The sequence below is a fragment of the Helicoverpa armigera genome, chromosome 23 (assembly GCF_030705265.1).
Source record: "Helicoverpa armigera isolate CAAS_96S chromosome 23, ASM3070526v1, whole genome shotgun sequence".
NCBI classification, from domain to species: Eukaryota; Metazoa; Arthropoda; class Insecta; order Lepidoptera; family Noctuidae; genus Helicoverpa; species Helicoverpa armigera.
The window spans coordinates 7,933,418-7,954,390 of NC_087142.1; the positions used below are offsets into that span (position 1 = coordinate 7,933,418).

General features: G+C 34.0%; 1 protein-coding gene across 1 annotated transcript in view; it reads left to right on the forward strand.

The window, feature by feature from the left end:
- LOC110373724 (putative glutathione-specific gamma-glutamylcyclotransferase 2) overlaps nt 1-20,585 on the forward strand; it is a 30,807-nt gene extending 10,222 nt beyond the window's left edge. Inside the window, exons 2-3 of the mRNA XM_021331064.3 lie at nt 2,499-2,534; nt 18,561-20,585. Coding sequence (XP_021186739.1) covers nt 2,499-2,534; nt 18,561-19,091 — 567 coding nt within the window. The 3' untranslated portion in view covers nt 19,092-20,585. The remainder of the gene's footprint in view (nt 1-2,498; nt 2,535-18,560) is intronic.
- The last annotated feature ends 388 nt before the right edge of the window (nt 20,586-20,973 follow it).

Sequence of the window (20,973 nt, forward strand, 5' to 3'; positions counted from 1 at the left end):
CAAAGTAATAGTTATTCATAGGTTACAATAATATTTTTGTTTTTAACGACTACAAAATATTTTGCGTTTCAGAAGATAAGACCGAAAGACCAAAACATAATAAGAAATCGAGCACAAAAATATTATGAATAGGTATCGAAAAATAAAACAAAACATGTGTTTTTTTTTAATAAATAGACAAGACAAAACAATAATATTTTGCTTTGATAGTGAAGTTACATTTTCTAATCTTCAAAAAAGCTAAACGTGTACATTACAAACTCAAGAAAGATTTCATAACTCCACCAAAGAGGCCATTATGCATCAAAGACACTACATATATTTTTTTCTTTGTCCGATGCACATAGCATCTGCCTTATCTAAACATTTACAGAGAAAGCGGATTATCGTATATTAACTTTAGATGTAAACTTAGAATACAATGTATCAAGAAAGAAAAATATTATCTACTGCATAAGTAAATATCTGCAACATTGTAAAAGTTTGCAGAATCTTGTATTAAGTTAGGTCGATCAACTTGAGAACACCAGACAGTTCGTCTAGCCAAATCATATAAAAACTCATGTTGTTTTATTAACCTAAGGGGTATCTCCCATTAAACATGAGATAAAGTATCCCATGTAAACAAAAGATATGGGTACTATCAGACTCATTTGCTTTTGCCTACTCGGTGGTGTTTTTAAGCAGAGTTAGTAAACATGACATGATAATGGAATTTCTTAGATACATAAGGGATTAACTGTAGGTCCCGGCTGCCATTTGAACATCTTTGGTTGGGTAGTCAAAAGTTAGTAAGTCTGACAACCAGTCTTACAATAGGCACAGGGTATTGGGTTGCCCTGGTAAATGGGTTGAGCAAATTAGATAGGCAGTCGCTCCTTAAAAATTACTGGTACTCAGCTGCATCCGTTTAGACTGGAAGCCGTCCCTTAGTTGGGAAAAGGCTAGTCAGATGATGATAGATTTGTTTTAACTTATAATTGGGGAAATTATAAAAAAATATGATGATGACGTACGGCGTACGGGCCTGTAACTATGCATCTGTATTCATGGAATACATTGCATAATATTGTCTTATCTTGGCTAGTAACATACAGGAAATATTATTACTTCTAATAATAGGTTCTTATCACAACGATATGACTGGATCAATCTAGAAGTTTCGGCTATCACAGTCCTGTTGGGATTACTTTAATCGTAATTACATAGGCGCCTGAACACTTGATATTTGGTAGTGTAATGTGATAAAAATCCGTCTGAGTATGGTTTGGCAAATACGTGCAATGCATTAAAAGGTTTTCATTGTATCAAATGAATACAAACACTTTTTGTGTTGGATTAGCACTTATTGGCAGACCAGTGCGAAATACTTGTGAAATCCCGATCTTTTGTCATGTTTATAAATCTGATTTGGGAAAAGGCCTGTAAAAGCCATAAACATTTACTTAGACAGTAAAAGGGTTCATTTGAGTGATTCCCTTATTGACTACCTACTTTTTAAAATTTTCTTGCTGTAGGTAATTCCGAACAGTATTCATTTGTCATTTTATAAATGTATTGATAACCTTTTAAACTCGTGTTTTTGACATCTGTTCAAAGCAAACAACAAAATGTTGTGTTGACCCCAAATACCTGAGTAGTCAGATAAAAAATGAGAATGTTCGAGAACCAGAATCCTCGATCTTATTTTCTTGTAAAGGACCAATTCTAAAGAAAAATCTTTAACTCATCGTACTTACATACATCCAAGGCTGATCGCAAAGCCATATGGATTAGCCATATTAAAGAGTCACGAACAGAATTTGAAGTTTGATGGACTCAATGTGAAATTGAACTTTCTAGGTTACCTTATGTAACCATCATCTCACCCAAGGAGTAGGAACTTAGGACCCTATTCGAAGACCAAGCAGAAAACTTCGCGACTCAGTTCTATTCCACAAGAGTTGTAAAACTCGTTCTAAACCAAATATTTTGCACGACTTCGCATAATGGATCACGCTAGTTTATTTGCGTGAGATAAACTGCGTAAATCCGAATCACGCACCTATCACGTTGGTCTATCTATTTTTAATTTCGCGGGAAAAGAAATCGCCCACTATGTCTACCGGTATGTCAGTGTTTTGATGTCCGCGATATATTAAATTTTAAGTGGTATCAAAGGTTAGTTTGTCAGATCGTCATTATTTACTCTATAATATGGATAAGCAAACAAAAGCTGAAGTTTAGTTCATCTTACTAACAAAATCAGCTACAAAAGTCAAATAGTCCATGTTTATATAAAGCTACGAGGCATTAACAATTTCATAGTTAAATCAAAAGAAAACAAAACAGTGACTCGGCTGAAAATGATTTAGGTATTTTATCGAAACAAAATAAAATTATTTTTGAAAACAACTCTATAATCACATGTTATCAATTGTTTTGGAGACAGCAGATTGTAAAGTAACTATTATCATTACATAAACAATTTATTTAACAAAATATTTTCTTGTTCACAGCCCGGCCGAGTCGCGACTCTAATAGAAGACAAGGAAGTGAGTATTTTCTTTTATATATAAATATCTATTCTTTTTGTGTCAGTATTCACGTCATTGTCTTTCTTCTTGAAAGAATCGTCTCATTGACGCATTTATTCGACATGCGTATTGGATTATCTATTTCTTACGTCTGTACCTGATTATGAAGAAAGGTATCCTCAGAAATATCTGAAGAATTTTCTCCAACACTAGGTCTATTGTCATGGAAAGAAAGAACTAGTAAAACCTTCTACTGTAATAGTAGACAACTCTTTGTAGTCAGCAAATACGGTAGGAAGACAATATCTTTAACATAAAAATGTTAATCATTGATGCAAATTCTAAAATCTAAATCATCTATCAAACAAAAAGTAAATAGACTTTTTGTACTCACAATCGGCTCGCTATTGTAAAAATTTGACCCATTAACAGATCCCATTGTAATCAGAGCTAACTTCCTTCAAACAATGACCGTGAATGGGAAACAGTTATTTAGTTGTATTGTACTAGTTTCGTAAACAAAAACTGTTTAGATTTGACAGTAATTTATATCCTTATTGGATCATTCATCATCGTTTGTTGAATTCTTAGGTTTTCGTTTTTCTAATACTATATCCTTCTCCGTGTGAGAGGACGATGTGCCCAGCAGTGGGACGATAACAAGACTGTAACTAATAGTAGATTTATTTTTAATCAATAGGTATTATTATTTGACTCAAATGAACAATCTAAAACAACATGTCCAGTATTGTTAGGCGTCGAAGTACTCCTTCGCATCACTGTCCTCCGGAAACGTGCCCAGAAGACTGCATGCATTGCCACGTGATGGGTTTTCTATCAATCTTATCATTGATTTCCTTGACATTGTTATGTCCATTGCCAATCAATCTATCTTTTTAATGTTCTTGTTTAATCATGGATTTTAATCACCTGTAGAATCTCATATGTATGATTAAAGTTACTTCTTCCATTCAGATCAGATTCTGATGCTTAAAACCTATTTACTTCATTTTTTAAATTACCTACTTTTGAACATAGCCTCGATTCAAAACAACCATATCGGTTAAATACCCCATGACCCGATTGTTACAGTCAAGGAAGGCTTATCAATTTTATACACATGCAGAAAATATAACCTACAATCGACATAATATAATAAACAAGCCATGCGAATATTAGTTTCATATCAACACAAAAATATGACTAACTAACTTAATTAAATAATATTCATATCATCAATCTAAAACATTGAACAGGTCAGCTGATAACCCGGAACGTCAAAACAAAAAGTATTATTACGTATTAATAGTGATAAAACACTCGTTAGGGAAACTGTAAATTATAATTTATATGAAGATGTCTAAGAGGCTAGCGCTATCAGAATTACGTGACGTTAGGAAAAAGCTTTTTTTAAATGCAATAGTATAATCAGTGAGGACAATGAAGAGGCCATTATTGCAGTGGATAAAAATATATATGGAGGTTACTATACTGAGGCACACGCGCCGTGTTTGAATGGGCACGTCTTACTCACACTTGACAGGTGCGAAGTTAGACGGATAAATAGAGACAAAGCATATAATAGACGGCCTTACTGAACAGATGAACAGAGAATGAATTGTTTTAGATTGCGAAGAAAATAAAGCAGGGTGGCAGTTGTTATAAATTAGCGATGTGGCATAAATAAAAAGACACAAAATTGAGGCAGGTATTACTCGTAAGGCAACCGCTACACAAAGTTTACAAATAATACCAGTAGCACCACAGCTAACACATTCAACATTCTTTGATGCTATTTTAGATTCATTTCACACTTTACGACGCAAAATCCGTGTGTTATGTCCAGTTCATTCTAGTTCCTCTGTTTTTATTTTTGTTCTAAATAGATAAAAACTTCCGTATCTATGTTTTGTGCCAGATTCTTCAACTGTGTTTTGGTATTTGCAAGTCCCTGATTTTTGTTGTTTTATCTAAGCTGATGGGGTATGTTTACTAATACCCAGTCTGATTTATAAAACATGGTTCTCTTTCTTACTCTTCATTATTTAGACATTCGTACGTTCTAGAAATTTCTTAGTGTATGTAGATGATTGTGTTGATTCATCTGGCTATCCTCCACATCTCCGACCAGATGCTAAGTCTCATATTTTGTAAACTACGCTATGTTTTCATCACATCTTACTACATTGATCCATGGAACGTTCCAGTAAAAACCGAAATTAGGACCAATCAGATGGCGAAATTGACCATTGAAATGATTACTAATCTCAAGTGGTTTATTGGTAATTCCATCGCAATTCCTATGGCTAATGGGCCCTGTAATTAGATTAACTTTGAACCGAATGTTTCGAAATGGCTTTTCGGCATCTTTTGTTTCATTTGGGAACCTTAGCCTACTGTCATTTCGGACAAGATTATTGATTGATTCGTTCTTGTTTTTTAACGGTTCTCCTATTACATTGTAACCTACTTTCGATATTTCTTGGTTAATTGAATACTTCAATTAAGCCTGTACAGTTTGCTTATTAGCTTTAACTATCAGTTTGGCCTTTTTAATTTTATTATTAATATAGTGTTCGTATTCTTCGTTGTATGGTTTTCATTGAGTAGTTCCTCATTTGAAATAAGGCCTCACAGTTCATTACTTACTGAACGAAGTATCCGATAGGAGCATCCGGCGATCGTCTTAGAATAATAATCATTTGTTATTATATTAATTGTTATAATAATCATCTTTCTGTCATGAATATCTCCATTATCTTCCTAACATTCCTTAGTTGCTCTTAGGGTCGAAGACCGTTCAATGGTTAGAGCATTCTTGGGATTTTACTCTCCATAGCAATATGCATTCCTTCTTACTTAGAATCCTAGACTCAATTGTGATCAACATTAGTTGGTATTGATTAATGCTATCCACGGGTTTACCTATCATAGGGAAAGTACATCTAATGAGCTATGAGTTAATATTTCTCTAATTTTATTGATACGAATCATTCAATTATGACTACTTCGTGAAATTACGAAACATTTTTGACGTAATAACTCTTAAGCTAACTCAGTAACATTAGCTGTTATGATTTTCAATGAAGCATCCCATAATTTTTATAAGAAAATAATTCGTGCTTCTCACAACATAGACGTCATTTCTGTCATGCGTGGTATATTGAATATCCTTTGCACTGGAAATAATTGGTTTTGTCGTCGAGTGGTGAAACACGTGAACTGTGACGTCATCCAAGGCTTCTCATGAGGGATAAATCCCAGCATCTAGTTTTAAGACGTCATTCTGCGTCATAGTCTGACGTTGGTAGTATTGAAGAAAATGAAGTCACAAAAGGGACTTACATTTTAGAATTTTAGGTAGGTACTTTGCTTTTGTTGCCAAATCATAGAGGTGGTTATAAAAAAGGTAAAAATAGTATATCGATAATAAATTATTTCTCCAATATAATCAGAGCACGCGATTGTTGCGTGGTCTGATAAAATTGGAAATTTAAATATTTATTAATAATCGAACCGTTGTAAGCTATTGATGTATTTAAGAAGTACCTTATCCTTATATAATATGATAAATACGAAAGTAGCTCTATCTGTTTATTGCGACAATACACCAAAACCACTGAACTAATGAAATTAGTTCTGGAGCCTGAGAAAGGACAGGACATTACTTTTATTTGGGGATATAATAACTAATGTATCATATTTTCGGGGAATAGATTTTTATTAAAGGTTACAGGAAAAGTCAAGAACGTTATATCTTTCACCAGGAAATAGGGCACACATCTCTCATTATTGTCTAATGGACAATCCAAACTGCATAGATAAATAATTGCATATACAACAATATGCATGTTCCCGAGGCCACATTATCCAATTAATTAGTATCGCAAATTGTCGATTGTAAACATTGCAGAATGTAAAAGTAAACAAATATTTTTCCTTAAGATGAGATCAGATACGTTTGCAATAGCCAGTTACACACTGAAATCATATGGATCTATAGAAACTACAAGCATACAGCCTCTTTAAAACGCTAGAAGTCTCAAAATATTCCCTACATTCTCTATCCAAGTCTGTATTCCCTTAAAGTTATTAGACGTAGAATTTCTTCAGTATTTTCTTTAGTTCGAGTTTGTAGTTGTGCGATAGCAAAATTACTTTCGAAGGCGAGATTGCCTCTGCAATTTCTAGGAAACAAGATGGGTTTCGGGATTCACTTTGCATTCATTTCTTGTGTCATTTAATGCACATCTGAAAATCGTCGTCTTTTCCTTGAAATTGAGTCATCCCCAGTTTTAAGCTTCCTTCATCCTTGTTCCTTTGGTTCTTTGTATTATTTAGATTAATATTGTCAGAGGTCACTTTCTCATCTCATTTCCTAAGATCAACAGCATTGACCACTATACCTTGACCTCTTACATTGTTAATACATTAATGACAAATATGTCCTGACACGACAAATTCACGCGCAGTGCCCACATGCTTTTGCTTTGCATTATTATCAACATGTGTGCCCATACACGTGTCGTTTTTATTATTAGATTAACTACGACTAATATTGTTATTCAGTTTACTTCTTAAACAAAAATAACTCAAGTCCTTAGTCTTTAGTACTTAGGTGTTTATGCATTAAGATTCTGCGAATAATTCAAGAATAGACGCAAAACGTCACATGCTTTCTACGTCATGTATTTGAGTGATTGCTTTTTGTTTTCACATTGGTTTGGCGTGTGATTCTCATTGAGTAGTTCGAACTTGGTGACAGTGGTATTTTTAGGTCTTTTATTACTCAATTATTACTCATAATTGCTCGTAAATGTGGGATTTTATAACCCTTACCGTCTGTTGCACAAAGCTCCATTAAAGTTAAAGCTTCATTAAATTTGTTGCTGACTCTTTCTTTGACAGTATAAAAAGTGTCAGCAATAGATTGAATGAAGCTATAACTTTAATGGAGCTTTGTGCAACTGACGGTTACACTCAGAACATCTAAGTCTGTAAATTATGTGCAATGATTAGCATGCGTTAGTTTAGATGTCTTTATCATTTTGCTATAATGATTCAGCAATATTTATGAACCAGTTTTACAAAACTAGACTACATTATCTTATCTACATCAGACTGTCGTTCATCGCTCCTCATTCATTCATACCTCATTACCAAAATATGAAGAATAAAACCCAATTAAAATACCCCGTAATTCTGCCACACAGATTGGGGTCGGTCAACCTTATGCCTAAAACATTGAAACAAAGAAAAATTGGTTCCACGCCAATAGAACAAAACCTCAGTGCTCCAGATATACATTTTATATCTCCCACTATATCCGTATTTGACACAAAGGGGTTCTTGATGAACTCGAACGGTGCGAATGTGACTAACGTCCGCCGATTTACGAATTGGCAGTCGTATGATGGACATTCACGTGTCATAGATGTTAAATGAAAGTATAGTACGACAGACGAACTGGGGCCGCATTGTAATGCCAAAGACGTATTGAATTTAGTGGAATTGATTTGGTATTCTATTGTAGACTTGTTTTTTATGCCCTTCCTTGAATTGTTGATTGAAAGGAAGCTTTCGTGAGGTATCTCCATCCCGTTTGGTGTATGTACGACTAAGACTGCAAAAACAATGTCGAATGTTTTTTTCGCCCTCTCTGAAGCAACAAGATTAGTACAGACCACTTCTGTAGAAGCGTAGTACCGTAGAATATTATCTAGACTGCGAAATTGTAGCAAGCTGTTGTTGGCTGATGTGATTATTTTGTGTCTAGACAGTACTCCATTCCGTCCACCCGACTCACCCCCTTTGTTGGGGCTATAAATGGATAAAGCTACGTATAGATGAACTGCGGTCGGCATCATAAATTCAGAGCACGCCCCGAGATAGTTTCCAATAAGCTTCAACAAATCAATTATATGAAAAGCTTGGTCACGCAAATTGATTCTCTAATGAATTGCGAACGGCTTGTTGATCTTGCAAATGAAATTCAGCGAATAATGTAAAAGCATATTGATTTCTCAGCTTAAAACCAATTTTGAAACAAAGAGGGATCATATTGCTTATGTAGAAGTTTTTGACATTGTTTGTCAGCAATTTTGTCTTGCACGAGGCTTCGGTCAATAGTCCCGATTTAGTGCAAGTTGAATGTCAAGTGTTATGATAGTGCATTGAACTGGTGGTAGATGCACATTCATAGCTATTCGACACCTATCGTGTCATATTCGTTGTTCTAACTAAAGCATTGTTATTGCATGATCGTATTTTCACGTGGGTGATGCATTCGGAGCATTAAGGACGACATTCAACAAACACTAGTGGAACTTAAGAAATATAAGGATTTGTGTGGGGTTCTACAGAGGGAACAGGATGACAATGAGAAGGAAGTACTTAATATTTTAAACAATAATAGTAAATTAAAGAGTGAGATGGCAGAACTGCACTGTCAATTAGTTAACATCACAGAAGAACGGGATAAGCTCCAACACATTGTTGACCAGTTTGACCGGTGCAGCGATGAGTTTGACACAACTCTCAAACACAACGCTGAACTGAAGTGTAGGTTGAGTGAGGCCCAGGACACTATTATTAGGATGGAGAGTACCAGCCAGAAACTTCAAACAGAGCAAACCAATGCACTGTTTGAGGAACTGGTTGGTACCACTCCGGTGCGGTCTGCTGACTCACTCTTGAAAAGTTCTCAAATTGTGACTATTGACCTGACTACTGATAATAGTTTTGCATCAATATCTCAGGTCAAGCAAATCTTTGGCAGCAACAACAAATTAAAAAAATATGTCAAAATAAATAAATTTATCAAAAAGACCCAAAAATTAATTAAAAGTAATAAAAATAATTTCAGCAAAAACTACAAATCATTTAACAGTTGTAAAAAATTACAATTAAAATTCCATAATAGTAAAACAGAATATGAGGTTGATATGGAGCATCTGCAGTCAAGGATTCTCCATTTACAAGAATCATTGATGGCAGTTACATGCAAATATCAAACCTCACAAAGAGAAATGGGTGAGTACATACTGGCAATGAACGGCTTGGTGGATCTGTGTAGTGAGAATGAAAAAATGTTTAATTCATTGACAAACAATCGAACACCAGGTTGTGAACAAGGTCTGCCAGGCTGTTCAGGGTTAGATGATTCTCATCAATCCTCTCATTTGATTAAATTAAATAGTTGTAAACAAAGTACTTCCTTCGACTCACAAAAAACAATTAAATTGATACAAAATGAAAATAATAAATGCAACAAAATAGTAATGTATAGCGATGAAATTGGGCAAAACATGTGTCACAAATTACACCAATATTTAGGTGACCAGGTAATAAACTATTGTATGCCTGAGGCTTCTTACACACAAATATTAGATAAAATATTAAGCAGTAGTTACTGTCCAACTACTACTCTGGTTGTTCTAATTGGGAGAAGAGGAAATGCCACTGTTGAAACAGTAATTAAATACTTTGAGTGTTTATCTCAATTAAACGTAAATAAAATAATTTTGTATGCTTTTCCCTATGGCAAGGGCTTGTCGCAGACAGAAAACAACTACAGACATAAATGCAATCTCAAATTACAAACCATGACATTTTATAATGAAACATTCAATTTTATTGACTCTAATGTACTCATTAGTAATAATTATTTTATGACAAAAGATAATTATTATCTTTGTAATTTTTATAAAGAACAAATAGCAAAATCGCTATTTTATTGTATTTATAACAAAGCCAAATGCTTGGCTAACGATACTGCTCCTTTTCAGCAGTCTAGTTTTATTTTTTCACAGAACTTGGAATTAGTTCCAAGTGATTTAAATTCCACCACCAGACAATAGAGCCAATCTCTAGCAATAGTCAATCGGTTATTTTGAATTGTGACATAAATACAATTATTTCTTCAAATGTACAATTAAATACCGCAAAAAATGTTGTCACTTCTGATCCATCAAACCCTTTGAGTATAAATTCTAGAAACAAACACAATCTGAATATATTCCATCAAAATATTCAAGGTTTGATTGGTAAAGAATTGGAATTGGAGTTGTTCATGAACTGTAATAATATAGATATTTTATGTTTAACTGAGCATTGGCTTAAAGAGCATCAGTTCATGTTTAGCTTCAAGAACCATTGTGTAGGCAGCTCGTACAGCAGAGTAAATATAATACGTGGTGGTTCTCTAATAATTCTTCGCAATACCATTAAATTCAAAGAACGGAAGGATATTGTGAACCTTTCTGTTGAGCGAGTAATTGAGATATCATGCGTTGAGCTTGAGCAGTTCATTGTAATGAGTGTATACAGGCCCCCATGTGCAACATATACAATTTTTGAGAAGCATCTGGAAGATGTATTATTCAAAATTTCTAATAATAATAAAACAGTTGTCGTCTGTGGAGACTTTAATATTAATATACTGGAAAATACTGCTATTGTTAATAATTTTATAACTCTATTTAAATCATACAACTTGTACAGTACATTTCTCGAGCCAACTAGAATAACTAGCACTAGTGCTACATGTATAGACAACATCTTTACAAACTTAAAACCTTTAAATAAACAAATTTTAAATGTGTTGGATTCTGATCACTCTGGTCAATTAGTTATTTTTCCTATGAAAACTAACAGAGCTCTGAGAAAAAATGTAAGTTTTATTCCTGTGAACAAACATCGCTTGGAACAATTTAAAAATAACTTGTTTGAAAAACTGCCTGAATTGCCCTATCATGATAATCCTGATCAAGCTTACAGCCTTTTATTCAACTTAATTAATTGTGAATTTAAAAAAGTTTTTACTACTAAGTCCATATCTGTTTGTGATCAGGCAACATTTAGTGATTGGGCAACGCCGGGTATTTACAAAAGTAGACAGAAGTTGTTTGAATTATACTATGAAAGATCATTCAATCAAGATGAAACATTTAAACAGTACGTTAAAACTATTCAAAAATATTTAAACGAGCCTGTACCTCCGCAAAATCAGTACACATAAAACAGAAAATAAAAGCTTCTGGAAATAAAATAAAAACCACCTGGAATATAATTAATTCAGAAATAGGTCGATCCACTGTACGGAATCGAGACTTTCACTTAAAAATAAACAATGTAGACATTAAGTCCGACTCGGAGGTAGCATCTGAGTTTGAAAATTATTTCACCAATATCCCTATTTTAACAACCAGAACTCTGATGGCATCTTCCAGTTCGGCTCTTACAATATTAAAAAATTGTGTTGCGGAATGTGACAAAGGTTTTGAATTCACGGTTGTCAGCTCTAAGGATATTATTCAAGCGTATAAAGATCTCGATGTAAAAAAGACTGCTGACCTTTGGGGATTGTCAGTTCAGATAATCTCATCGATAATTGAAATAATCTCACCTTATTTAGCAACTGTGTTCAACTCTTGTGTTGCATCAGGTGTTTTTCCTGACTTGATGAAACTTAGTAAAGTAATTCCATTGTTTAAATCTGGTAGTACAACCGATCCATCAAATTTTCGGCCAATTTCAATTTTACCCACTTTGAGTAAAATTTTTGAGAAGTTAATATTACGTCAATTGTTGAGCCATTTTAATAGAAACAACTTGTTGCACACCAAACAATTCGGATTTACCAAGGGTCGTTCTACTACGGATGCGGGCGTGGAATTGCTTAAAAATATATTCGAGGCCTGGGAGGATTCGCAGGATGCGCTCGGTATTTTCTGCGACTTGTCCAAGGCTTTTGATTGCGTGCACCATGATATACTCATCAGGAAACTTCACCACTATGGTATCAAAAACAAGGCTCTTGACCTTCTGACTTCTTATTTGCACAATAGAATTCAGAGGGTGGATGTCAATGGTAAGAGGTCTTCTGGATCTACGGTCACCATGGGGGTTCCACAGGGTTCAATTCTAGGCCCTTTTTTGTTCCTTATTTATATTAATGACCTCCCTTATCACGTAAGGGATAATCACAAGATTGTGTTGTTTGCCGATGATACTTCACTCGTTTTTAAAATCAAGCGCCAACTCGACAATTTTGACGAAGTTAACAATGCACTCTCTAAGGTTGTTCATTGGTTTAATGTCAATAATCTTCTCTTAAATGAATCTAAAACGAAGTTAATTAAATTCTCAACGCCAAACGTAAGGCAGTTACACACCAATGTACAACTAAATGGAGTAGAGTTGAAGCCTGTTGAGTCAACGGTATTTCTTGGTTTGACCGTTGATTCCAAACTCCAATGGGGCCCACATATAGTTAAATTGTCAGGAAGGCTTAGTTCAGCCGCCTATGCTATTAAAAAGATCCGACTTATCACCGATGTGGACACAGCCAGAATAGTTTATTTTAGTTATTTCCATAGTTCAATGACGTATGGGATTCTCCTTTGGGGAAACTGTGCGGATGTTGAAACTATATTTATTTTACAGAAAAGAGCTGTTCGAGCCATTTATAATCTGGGTCCAAAAGTTTCTCTCAGAGAGAAATTCAAAGAAATAAACATTCTGACTGTTGCCTCTCAATATATTTTTGAAAATTTAATGTACGTTCGTAAAAACATTTCTAACTTTGTTCAAATGTCTGATGTTCATAGCATAAATACTAGGAATAAACATAATCTTGCTGTACATGCTACTCGCCTCCACAGAGTAAGCAACTCGTTCATGGGTCAATGTATACGCTTTTACAATAAACTTCCCAAAGCGGTTCGTGATTTGCCTATCAAGAAATTTAAAAATCATATAAAATCCAAACTCTTGAAAAAAGGATATTACAAAATATCTGATTATTTAAATGATAAAGGAGCTTGGGAATGAGCTGCTCGCTTAGTGAGTGATATCTTTTTAAATGCCTGTGTATTGTTACTTTTGACATTTAAATATTATTATCATCAGATAACATTTTATTAATGACATTCTTTTTATTGACATTTATATGTTATAATTGTATTTTTTTTTTAATTTATTATTTTTGTGAATGTGAGTATCGTGTATGCGAGCAACATTATATATTCTTATAACATAAATACTGTCTGGCGGGTTTGAGTATTTTTGAATGGCCTACGCAAATGTTCTGCAGATCTGATATCGTCGTGTGACAGGTCGTTGAGCTCCCTAAGATATGGTTGAGCTACACGACGACTGATGCATGCGTGCCGTCTGTTGGGACTGGTCAGCTCCAGCCTGATGTGGCTCTTTCCTCAAAAGGCCATTCCAGACCGCGTACATGGTGACACTCACACATAATTATTTCATTTATAACATGTTTGGACTTTAAAAGAGACTATGACCCTTGAGTTTGTTTCGGCGTTTCTTCTCAGGGATCAGTCAGTTAGGAAATGCCGGCCTCAGCGTTCTTAAAATGACGTGTAAAAGTGATGTAATGTCCAACTTGCAAAATAAACAATTTCATTTCATTTCATTTCATTTCATTTCATTTCATTTCATTTCATTTCATTTCATTTCATTTCATTCCATTCCAAAGAGCTTGATAGTATCCCTGACTCGTATGACCGTCTTCCGAATAGGACACATTCTAGTTCGTTTTTTCAACGATAACTCTGTTACCAATGTCGTAAATTGTTATTGCTTAAGTTTCATTGCTAATAGATAATGTTCACTGTGTTTTGTTTTAATTTGAATTTATCTGTTTTGTGTGTCTTGCAGTTTCTTCTATGCATTTTGGACTTCAAGATATGGTTGTACTATCTTCAGCGTCATACGACTCGGCTATAGTTTTTAGCTCTATCAAGTTAGGCGGTTTCAAAAGGAATGTTTATTTCATGAATTCTGTTCTTCATAGTATTGAAAGATACTACAGAGGTGTACGTTGTGTACATTCCCGAAAAATGTGTATGGCTCACATTTTTTGGGAATCAGTTGATATTAATAATTTTTCGCTCTTCGAGGTTCATTCCCTTCGTTAAAAGGCGATAGCTAATGTCTTCAATCATTCATTAACAAATGGTACACTTGCGTAAGATCCATCTTCGATGCCATTGAGGGTTTTGATATTTTTTCTGCCGCCAGGCGGCGCTTCGTATGCGTCAGGTCCAAACAGCTGTCAAATAGTATGGAATTGTAGGTGCCGAACTTATTGTTTATTGAAATTCTGTTATATTGGAAGTGTTATTGATTTTATTATGGACTACGGTCAGAATAAGGTTTCCGAACTAAAAATTGAGCTAAGAGAGAGGGTGCAAAAATCACTGGTACTAAGGAAAAGCTTGTTGAAAAATTTGTTAACACAATATGATTTAGTTTTTTTTATTTACTCAACCTCAATAGTAAAACAATAATGCAGTGCTTTAATTATAAAATAAAAAAAAAACACTAAAATCGTTCACTATTCATAGTAAAGATAAGCACTTTGACAGTTATCTGGACCTGACGACTCGGTGCTGCCACCTCGTGGACGCCATTTTAGAAAACCCTCTTTCTATGGTTACATAAGAAAATTGACTTAACACAATTTGCCATAACTTTGCAATAACAACTTTAGTTACCGTGAACTTGCCAATTTATTAACATTGCTATTTCAGCGTAGTTTCGTAATTTTATAGGTAGGAATTGCAAATTTGTAAAATGTCACGCGTTGGTGATTTTATTACTACATTTGTGTTCATTACCGTGTTTGGTGACATTTTTAATGGTTTCAATTAATGTTTTAGTTTTGCCGTGTATTTCCTATCTATATAACTGTGGTTAATTCATGTTAAACGCACTAAATTTTTCGTACCCAAGTGGTCTTACTATGTAGATATACATTTTTTTGAATATATGTGTACACGCATGCCAAGAATGAAGTTAATCAATGACGGGTCTATAACCATCAGCTGCCTAGCTTTTACCCAACTATGTTGGGGTCGGCTTCCAGTCTAAGGGGTTGGAGCTGAGCATAGAGTGACTGACTATCTGCCAGTTACCAGAGCAGCCCAATACCACTTAGGTAATGATAAGTCAGTAAATGCTCTTTAATCTTACAAAATAAATAAAAGATTCCCATCCAAACATCTGATAAAAACAAAGGCTATGAATGAATATCAAACTTGATCCCATAACACTTAAGTACATTATTTATAATGTCTAATAAATTACAATTCAGATATTTCCCATGCCTCAATAGTATTTTGGTTCAACCTATGTGACTATCGTTTGAGACAACTGGTTAATTGTTTTAGAGTTCACAGTTTATCCTGAACCACTGTTGTTTGTTTAAACAATAGGTTTGGTATAGATTGAGTAATTGCGTTTATCTCTATAATGTTATTAATGAATTCTTTGCTTGTTCGAAGTATATTTGCTTAGACACGTGGCATATGTTTCGATGTGAGAATAGGATCCATTTGTGAAATATAACTTCCTGTGTAAGAACTTTAGTATTTTATGTTCTAGGGTCCCGGTAACTCTTTCAAACAATCCCGGAAAACGATTAGCTGCGGATAATAGGTTTTTGCCAAGAGGCTCACTCAATGTAACAGCAGTGTAAGCAATATTGTTGCTATTTAAATATCATATATTTGTTAAGATAAGATGATAAGTCCAAAACCTGTCAGATTAGGCACGTCTAGATCTCGCAAATAGCAAAAACTGGATTATATTTACGCTGATACGAAATATAATATTTATACTAGATAAGAAAGTTGTGTACTATAACCAAAATATTATTATCATCAGACAGACGCGTGCAAAAATGCTGTTGCCATAATAGTATCAAAGTCGAGTATTTTTATCTCTTCATATTATCCTTGTAATTCGCCTTCAGACATCAGAGGTTGATAAAAATACTAGATTCTATCAGACTACAATGTAAAAATGCAATATCACCTGATGGGGGATAGATTATAATTTATGGCCTTAAAAAGGAAAGTTTGCAAAATAGTCAGTAGGTACCGTTTATTTGTCTTTTAGTGCAGTAAATAGTTATCGATACCTAATACTTTCTTATTCGGAACTGCAGCATGTCTGATGTTTCAACCAGGGATCCTGATGTCCAACTCTCTGGATTCATCAGCTGCCTAAACTTATCCAACTAAGTTGGGGTCGGCTCCGAGTCTTCCTGAATGTAACCGACTACCAGAAAATCGCATTCGATTACTCTAGAATACCGATGCATTATCCAAACATTAATTGGCTGTTCAAATTGAATAAAGCAACCTGTATTACTCATATGTTTGTTGTTTAAATAACTTCAACAAATGCTTTTCACGTGCTCGCCTAATGTTTGTATATTTTCGGCTCAACCTTGACCTATTTTGGGGTCAACTAAATAACAAATTTTTACCGAATCAACATAGATTAAACAAAATTCCTCTCTTTATTATCTAAAAAGCGGATCTATAAATATCGTTTTCCTATTGGCTATCGTTCAAAATTGGGGTACCCATTTGGTACTGTTTGCCAAATACCACGTTTTGCTGAAATGTACGAATAATTTTAGTATGCAAAAATGTACATAGATGGCGTTAGTGGTATTCGGTAATCTCTTAAACTTTGATCGTGGAATTCAATTTATCTAAATGTGTGGGCCATTTGCTACATGACCCTGATATCTGAAGTATTATGTGAGACTTATAAAAATATTAGATGCCTATATATTTATCAGCGGCTTATGATATGGTTATAAAAATATTATGCCTAAATTCTAGTGTTTAGGTATGTGAAAATAAAAATATAGAATTGATAATAGAGTACAAACAGCTTAGCTGCAGATTTTCGCAATAATTTTTTATTTATATATTTGGGTTACTCTCTGAACACCCATAATCAGAGACCGATTTGAGAAAAGCACTGAATTTTTTTTTAAACTCTGACGACTAGGTACCTATAGTGACTTGAATATGATCTAGTTAGCCAAAAGAAAAGTGTATGGGTAAACAATATTAACACATGTGCAACTTTACCTTATCGAGAGCCATGCAAACGATGCGTGGACTCGCACATGCTAAGTTCGTTACCAACTAATTATATTATCATGTTATTAAATAGATTATGACGCGTTTTGTTTTGGTATCTGTTTCTATAAGATTATGTACGAAGAAAGTCTGTAATCATGACTTTACTGTAGACAAGATTATTTATCTAGTCAGCTTATAATATCACTTGTTGACACTGCGCATCAGACTGGCTTTGCATATTATGTACCTACTAGATTCCAACAAGCCCATAAATATAATTCTCAAATTTTATCTCGTAGAATTAATAAATATGCTTATGATGAAAACCGGTGAAAACAAAAGTATTTCGCTCCATCAAAAATAAACTAATCGACCTTCAAATATTTTTATTCGTAAAATTTTAATGAACTCACATAAAACTAACTTATTATGACAACAGGTTTACAAACGATAACATTATCAAACAAAACAGCTTATTTTTGTAGACATTATCTATTTTAAATACGACAGACTTATAAATTAGACTTGTTATTTATAATGGCGTATATTTTTCTAATCCGCTGTAATCCAGTTTGTATCAGTAACTAATCATGTTAGTGCCGACAGTGTTACCTGATACTCTGCTTCCCTTATTATCTGTAAACATTAGAAAGTGTATGAACGGACGGCAATTCATGATATTCGTCTATTAGTAGTTTATGTTTTTGGTTGTTTTTCCATTGTTAAATCTCCATCATCAATCGTTTGTAGGGCATAAAATTTTGCATTAGGTATATATTTCTAGCGGTTTTATAAGCGTCCTATGGGAACTATTTGACACACCCTGATAAAAGTAGCCTTCCTCGATAAATGGGCTACTTAACGCTGAATTTTTTTCAAGCAAACCAAAAAACTCTTCATCTTTATATTATTACTATAAATGTATGTAGACTGCCGCTATTTCTGAGATCAATCAAAAATGATAGTGTTGATACATGGTATTATGATTATGACAATGCTACCTAATGTGATAAGATCTACAAAGATTGGGCTTAAAATTTTCCAGCATTATGTTACTAAGGCCTTTCTAAAGCCGTGATCTGATACGATCTAATCCGTTCATATACTAAAATTACTCTTTCTTCTTTTTCAGGGCATCACCTGGGGCAAAGCGTTCCTGATATCACCAGACAACAACGCAGCCCTACCTTACCTATCCACCCGAGAATGCCAGCTCGGTGGCTACAGAACCCACACAGTTCACTTCCACCCTCGTCCTAATCTCTTCGCCTCTTCATCTTCCTCCGCTCCTTACTACTCTTCGGAGAAAAAACACGCTCTCCTATACATCGCCGTACCTGAAAACCGGCATTGGTTAGGAGCAGCCCCTCTACCAGATATAGCTAAGCAAATTCTAGAATGCCAAGGACAGTCCGGTCCAAACGCGGAATACCTCTTAAGGCTAGCAGACTTCATGAGGGAAGAAATCCCTGAGGCGTTAGACGAACACCTTTTTTCTTTGGAAAGGCTGGTGAGGAAATTCGCTTCGGATATGAAGATCTGCCTGAGGACGTTAATGGGAGAGGAATCGCAGGAAGAAAAGGCTGAGGTTAAGGCGGTCGTGCCAAGCTACCAGTTCGCTTCGAGAGTCCCGGAGAAGAAACTGCGTTGTGTCAATATGTGATATGAAGTTAGGCTATGGACGGTCTCGATAGTTGTAAGTAAGCCTATTCGTCATTGTTCAGTGGACTGAGGTGAATAGTTGTGACCATTTGGTAACAGTTTACTCGAAAATTGTGCAGCAGTTCCGTGTTTTAGACGTATTTACTAACTGGATTAACTTTGTGCTTCGTTATGATAATACTCCTTTAATTGCTATAAATGTTTCTATAGATACGCAAATACGGAAGGTATTTTGCTGTTTAAAATAATGGATGGATAAAATTATGACAAAATGAATTGACATACTGATATTGACAAAGATCGTCATGACTATTTATCTTGTTCTGAGTAGAACCGGGTATTAGGTAGGTAGCAAAGAAATGAGATTTTGCATGTGATAAATAAATTGTTTTCGCAGAAATAATTATGAAATTTTTGCAAAGAATAATTTAAATGGGTTCAAAACCTTTGTTCTATAATCTAGCTAAGTTTTGTGGTTAATTTTTCGCCGCTTCCGTAGTTTGTAAATATAAATACCTAATTTAAGTGAAAGGGATTATTCCATTTTTATTGGTCTTTGCGATGTTTATATCTATACCGAAATGCTTTGAATGTTAAGTTAATCAATTTCTTAAACAAAGAAAATAGCCAAACCATTGTTTGTTAGACAATACATCCTTTGGGGACAGCTTAATATATGTAATTATTTGTCATTGTCAACATAATTGTATGTATACTAATTCTATCATAACAAATTCATTTATTTACTAGGTATATTAGTTACACTATTTATGTATATGCTCTGCATTTTTTGACTTTGTATAACGCTGGACGGTTGTACTAAAAATACAGGCATTTTATAAAAACATTTTGGAATTAACCGTAACGAAAATGACATGAAGAAAATTGAATTGACATAAAATAAAAATGTGAATTGACAAGAATTTCGAAATTACACGAAAAAAAGTGTTGGTTTCTATTCTTATTTTGATTGTAATTCAAAATGATAGAAACATTATGACTTTTTGATTTGGCAGCATAAATTCGTAGCTGAGTATGTGTTTATTGTAATTATATCAAACATTATATATTTTTATAATTAAATCATGTAACTATATTTTATTTAAGAATGTTATTTTGTAATTACACTAAAACAACGCACAAACAAAAACAAAACCAAATAATGATGTAATAAAATAAGTATTATCAACGAATCTAGATTAATTTAGTTTATTTTGTGATTAATAGATTTATTTTATTTAATTTTAAGTAAATTTTATGTTGATGTTATTATTTAAAATACTGGTAATACGAATTTTGTTTGTAACTGTTTTAATATTCGCTAGAATTCTAAAGATTATTGTGATAAGTACTAAATGAAATTTGTAAAACGATTATTGTGTAATTTAAACAAAAAATGTGAATGTTCAATTAGCATAATTTTTGTATGAACATTTGAATGTTAATTTAAGGCGACGCCATAATGTACTGACAAAAATAAAATTGTGTATAATGACTTTGACTTTTGTTTTCATATTCCTTGCCTATAATCGAAAGAGAAAAAACGAGCTTTAGATAAATGGCTATCATTCGAAAGAATTTATTTGCTCCTTGTAAAATTGTAGGAGCGCAGATTAAAGAAGAAGATTCCTATTTATGTAATAAATATAATAGGGTAGTTGAATTCCAAATATTCAAAACACCAATCAGTAATTCCAGAATTTACAGAGGCACAACAATTATGGGATGATTGCGGGAAAACATTCGTTCTGACAAACACCAGTTCTGATAGTTAATACTATCTTGCAGATGAAGGCTCCGTATAAATTCTTCCCGATATTACTATTCGAGACCTGTGAATCCAGAAGTACCTAATACTTGTGTTAGTACCCCGATTCATCTGA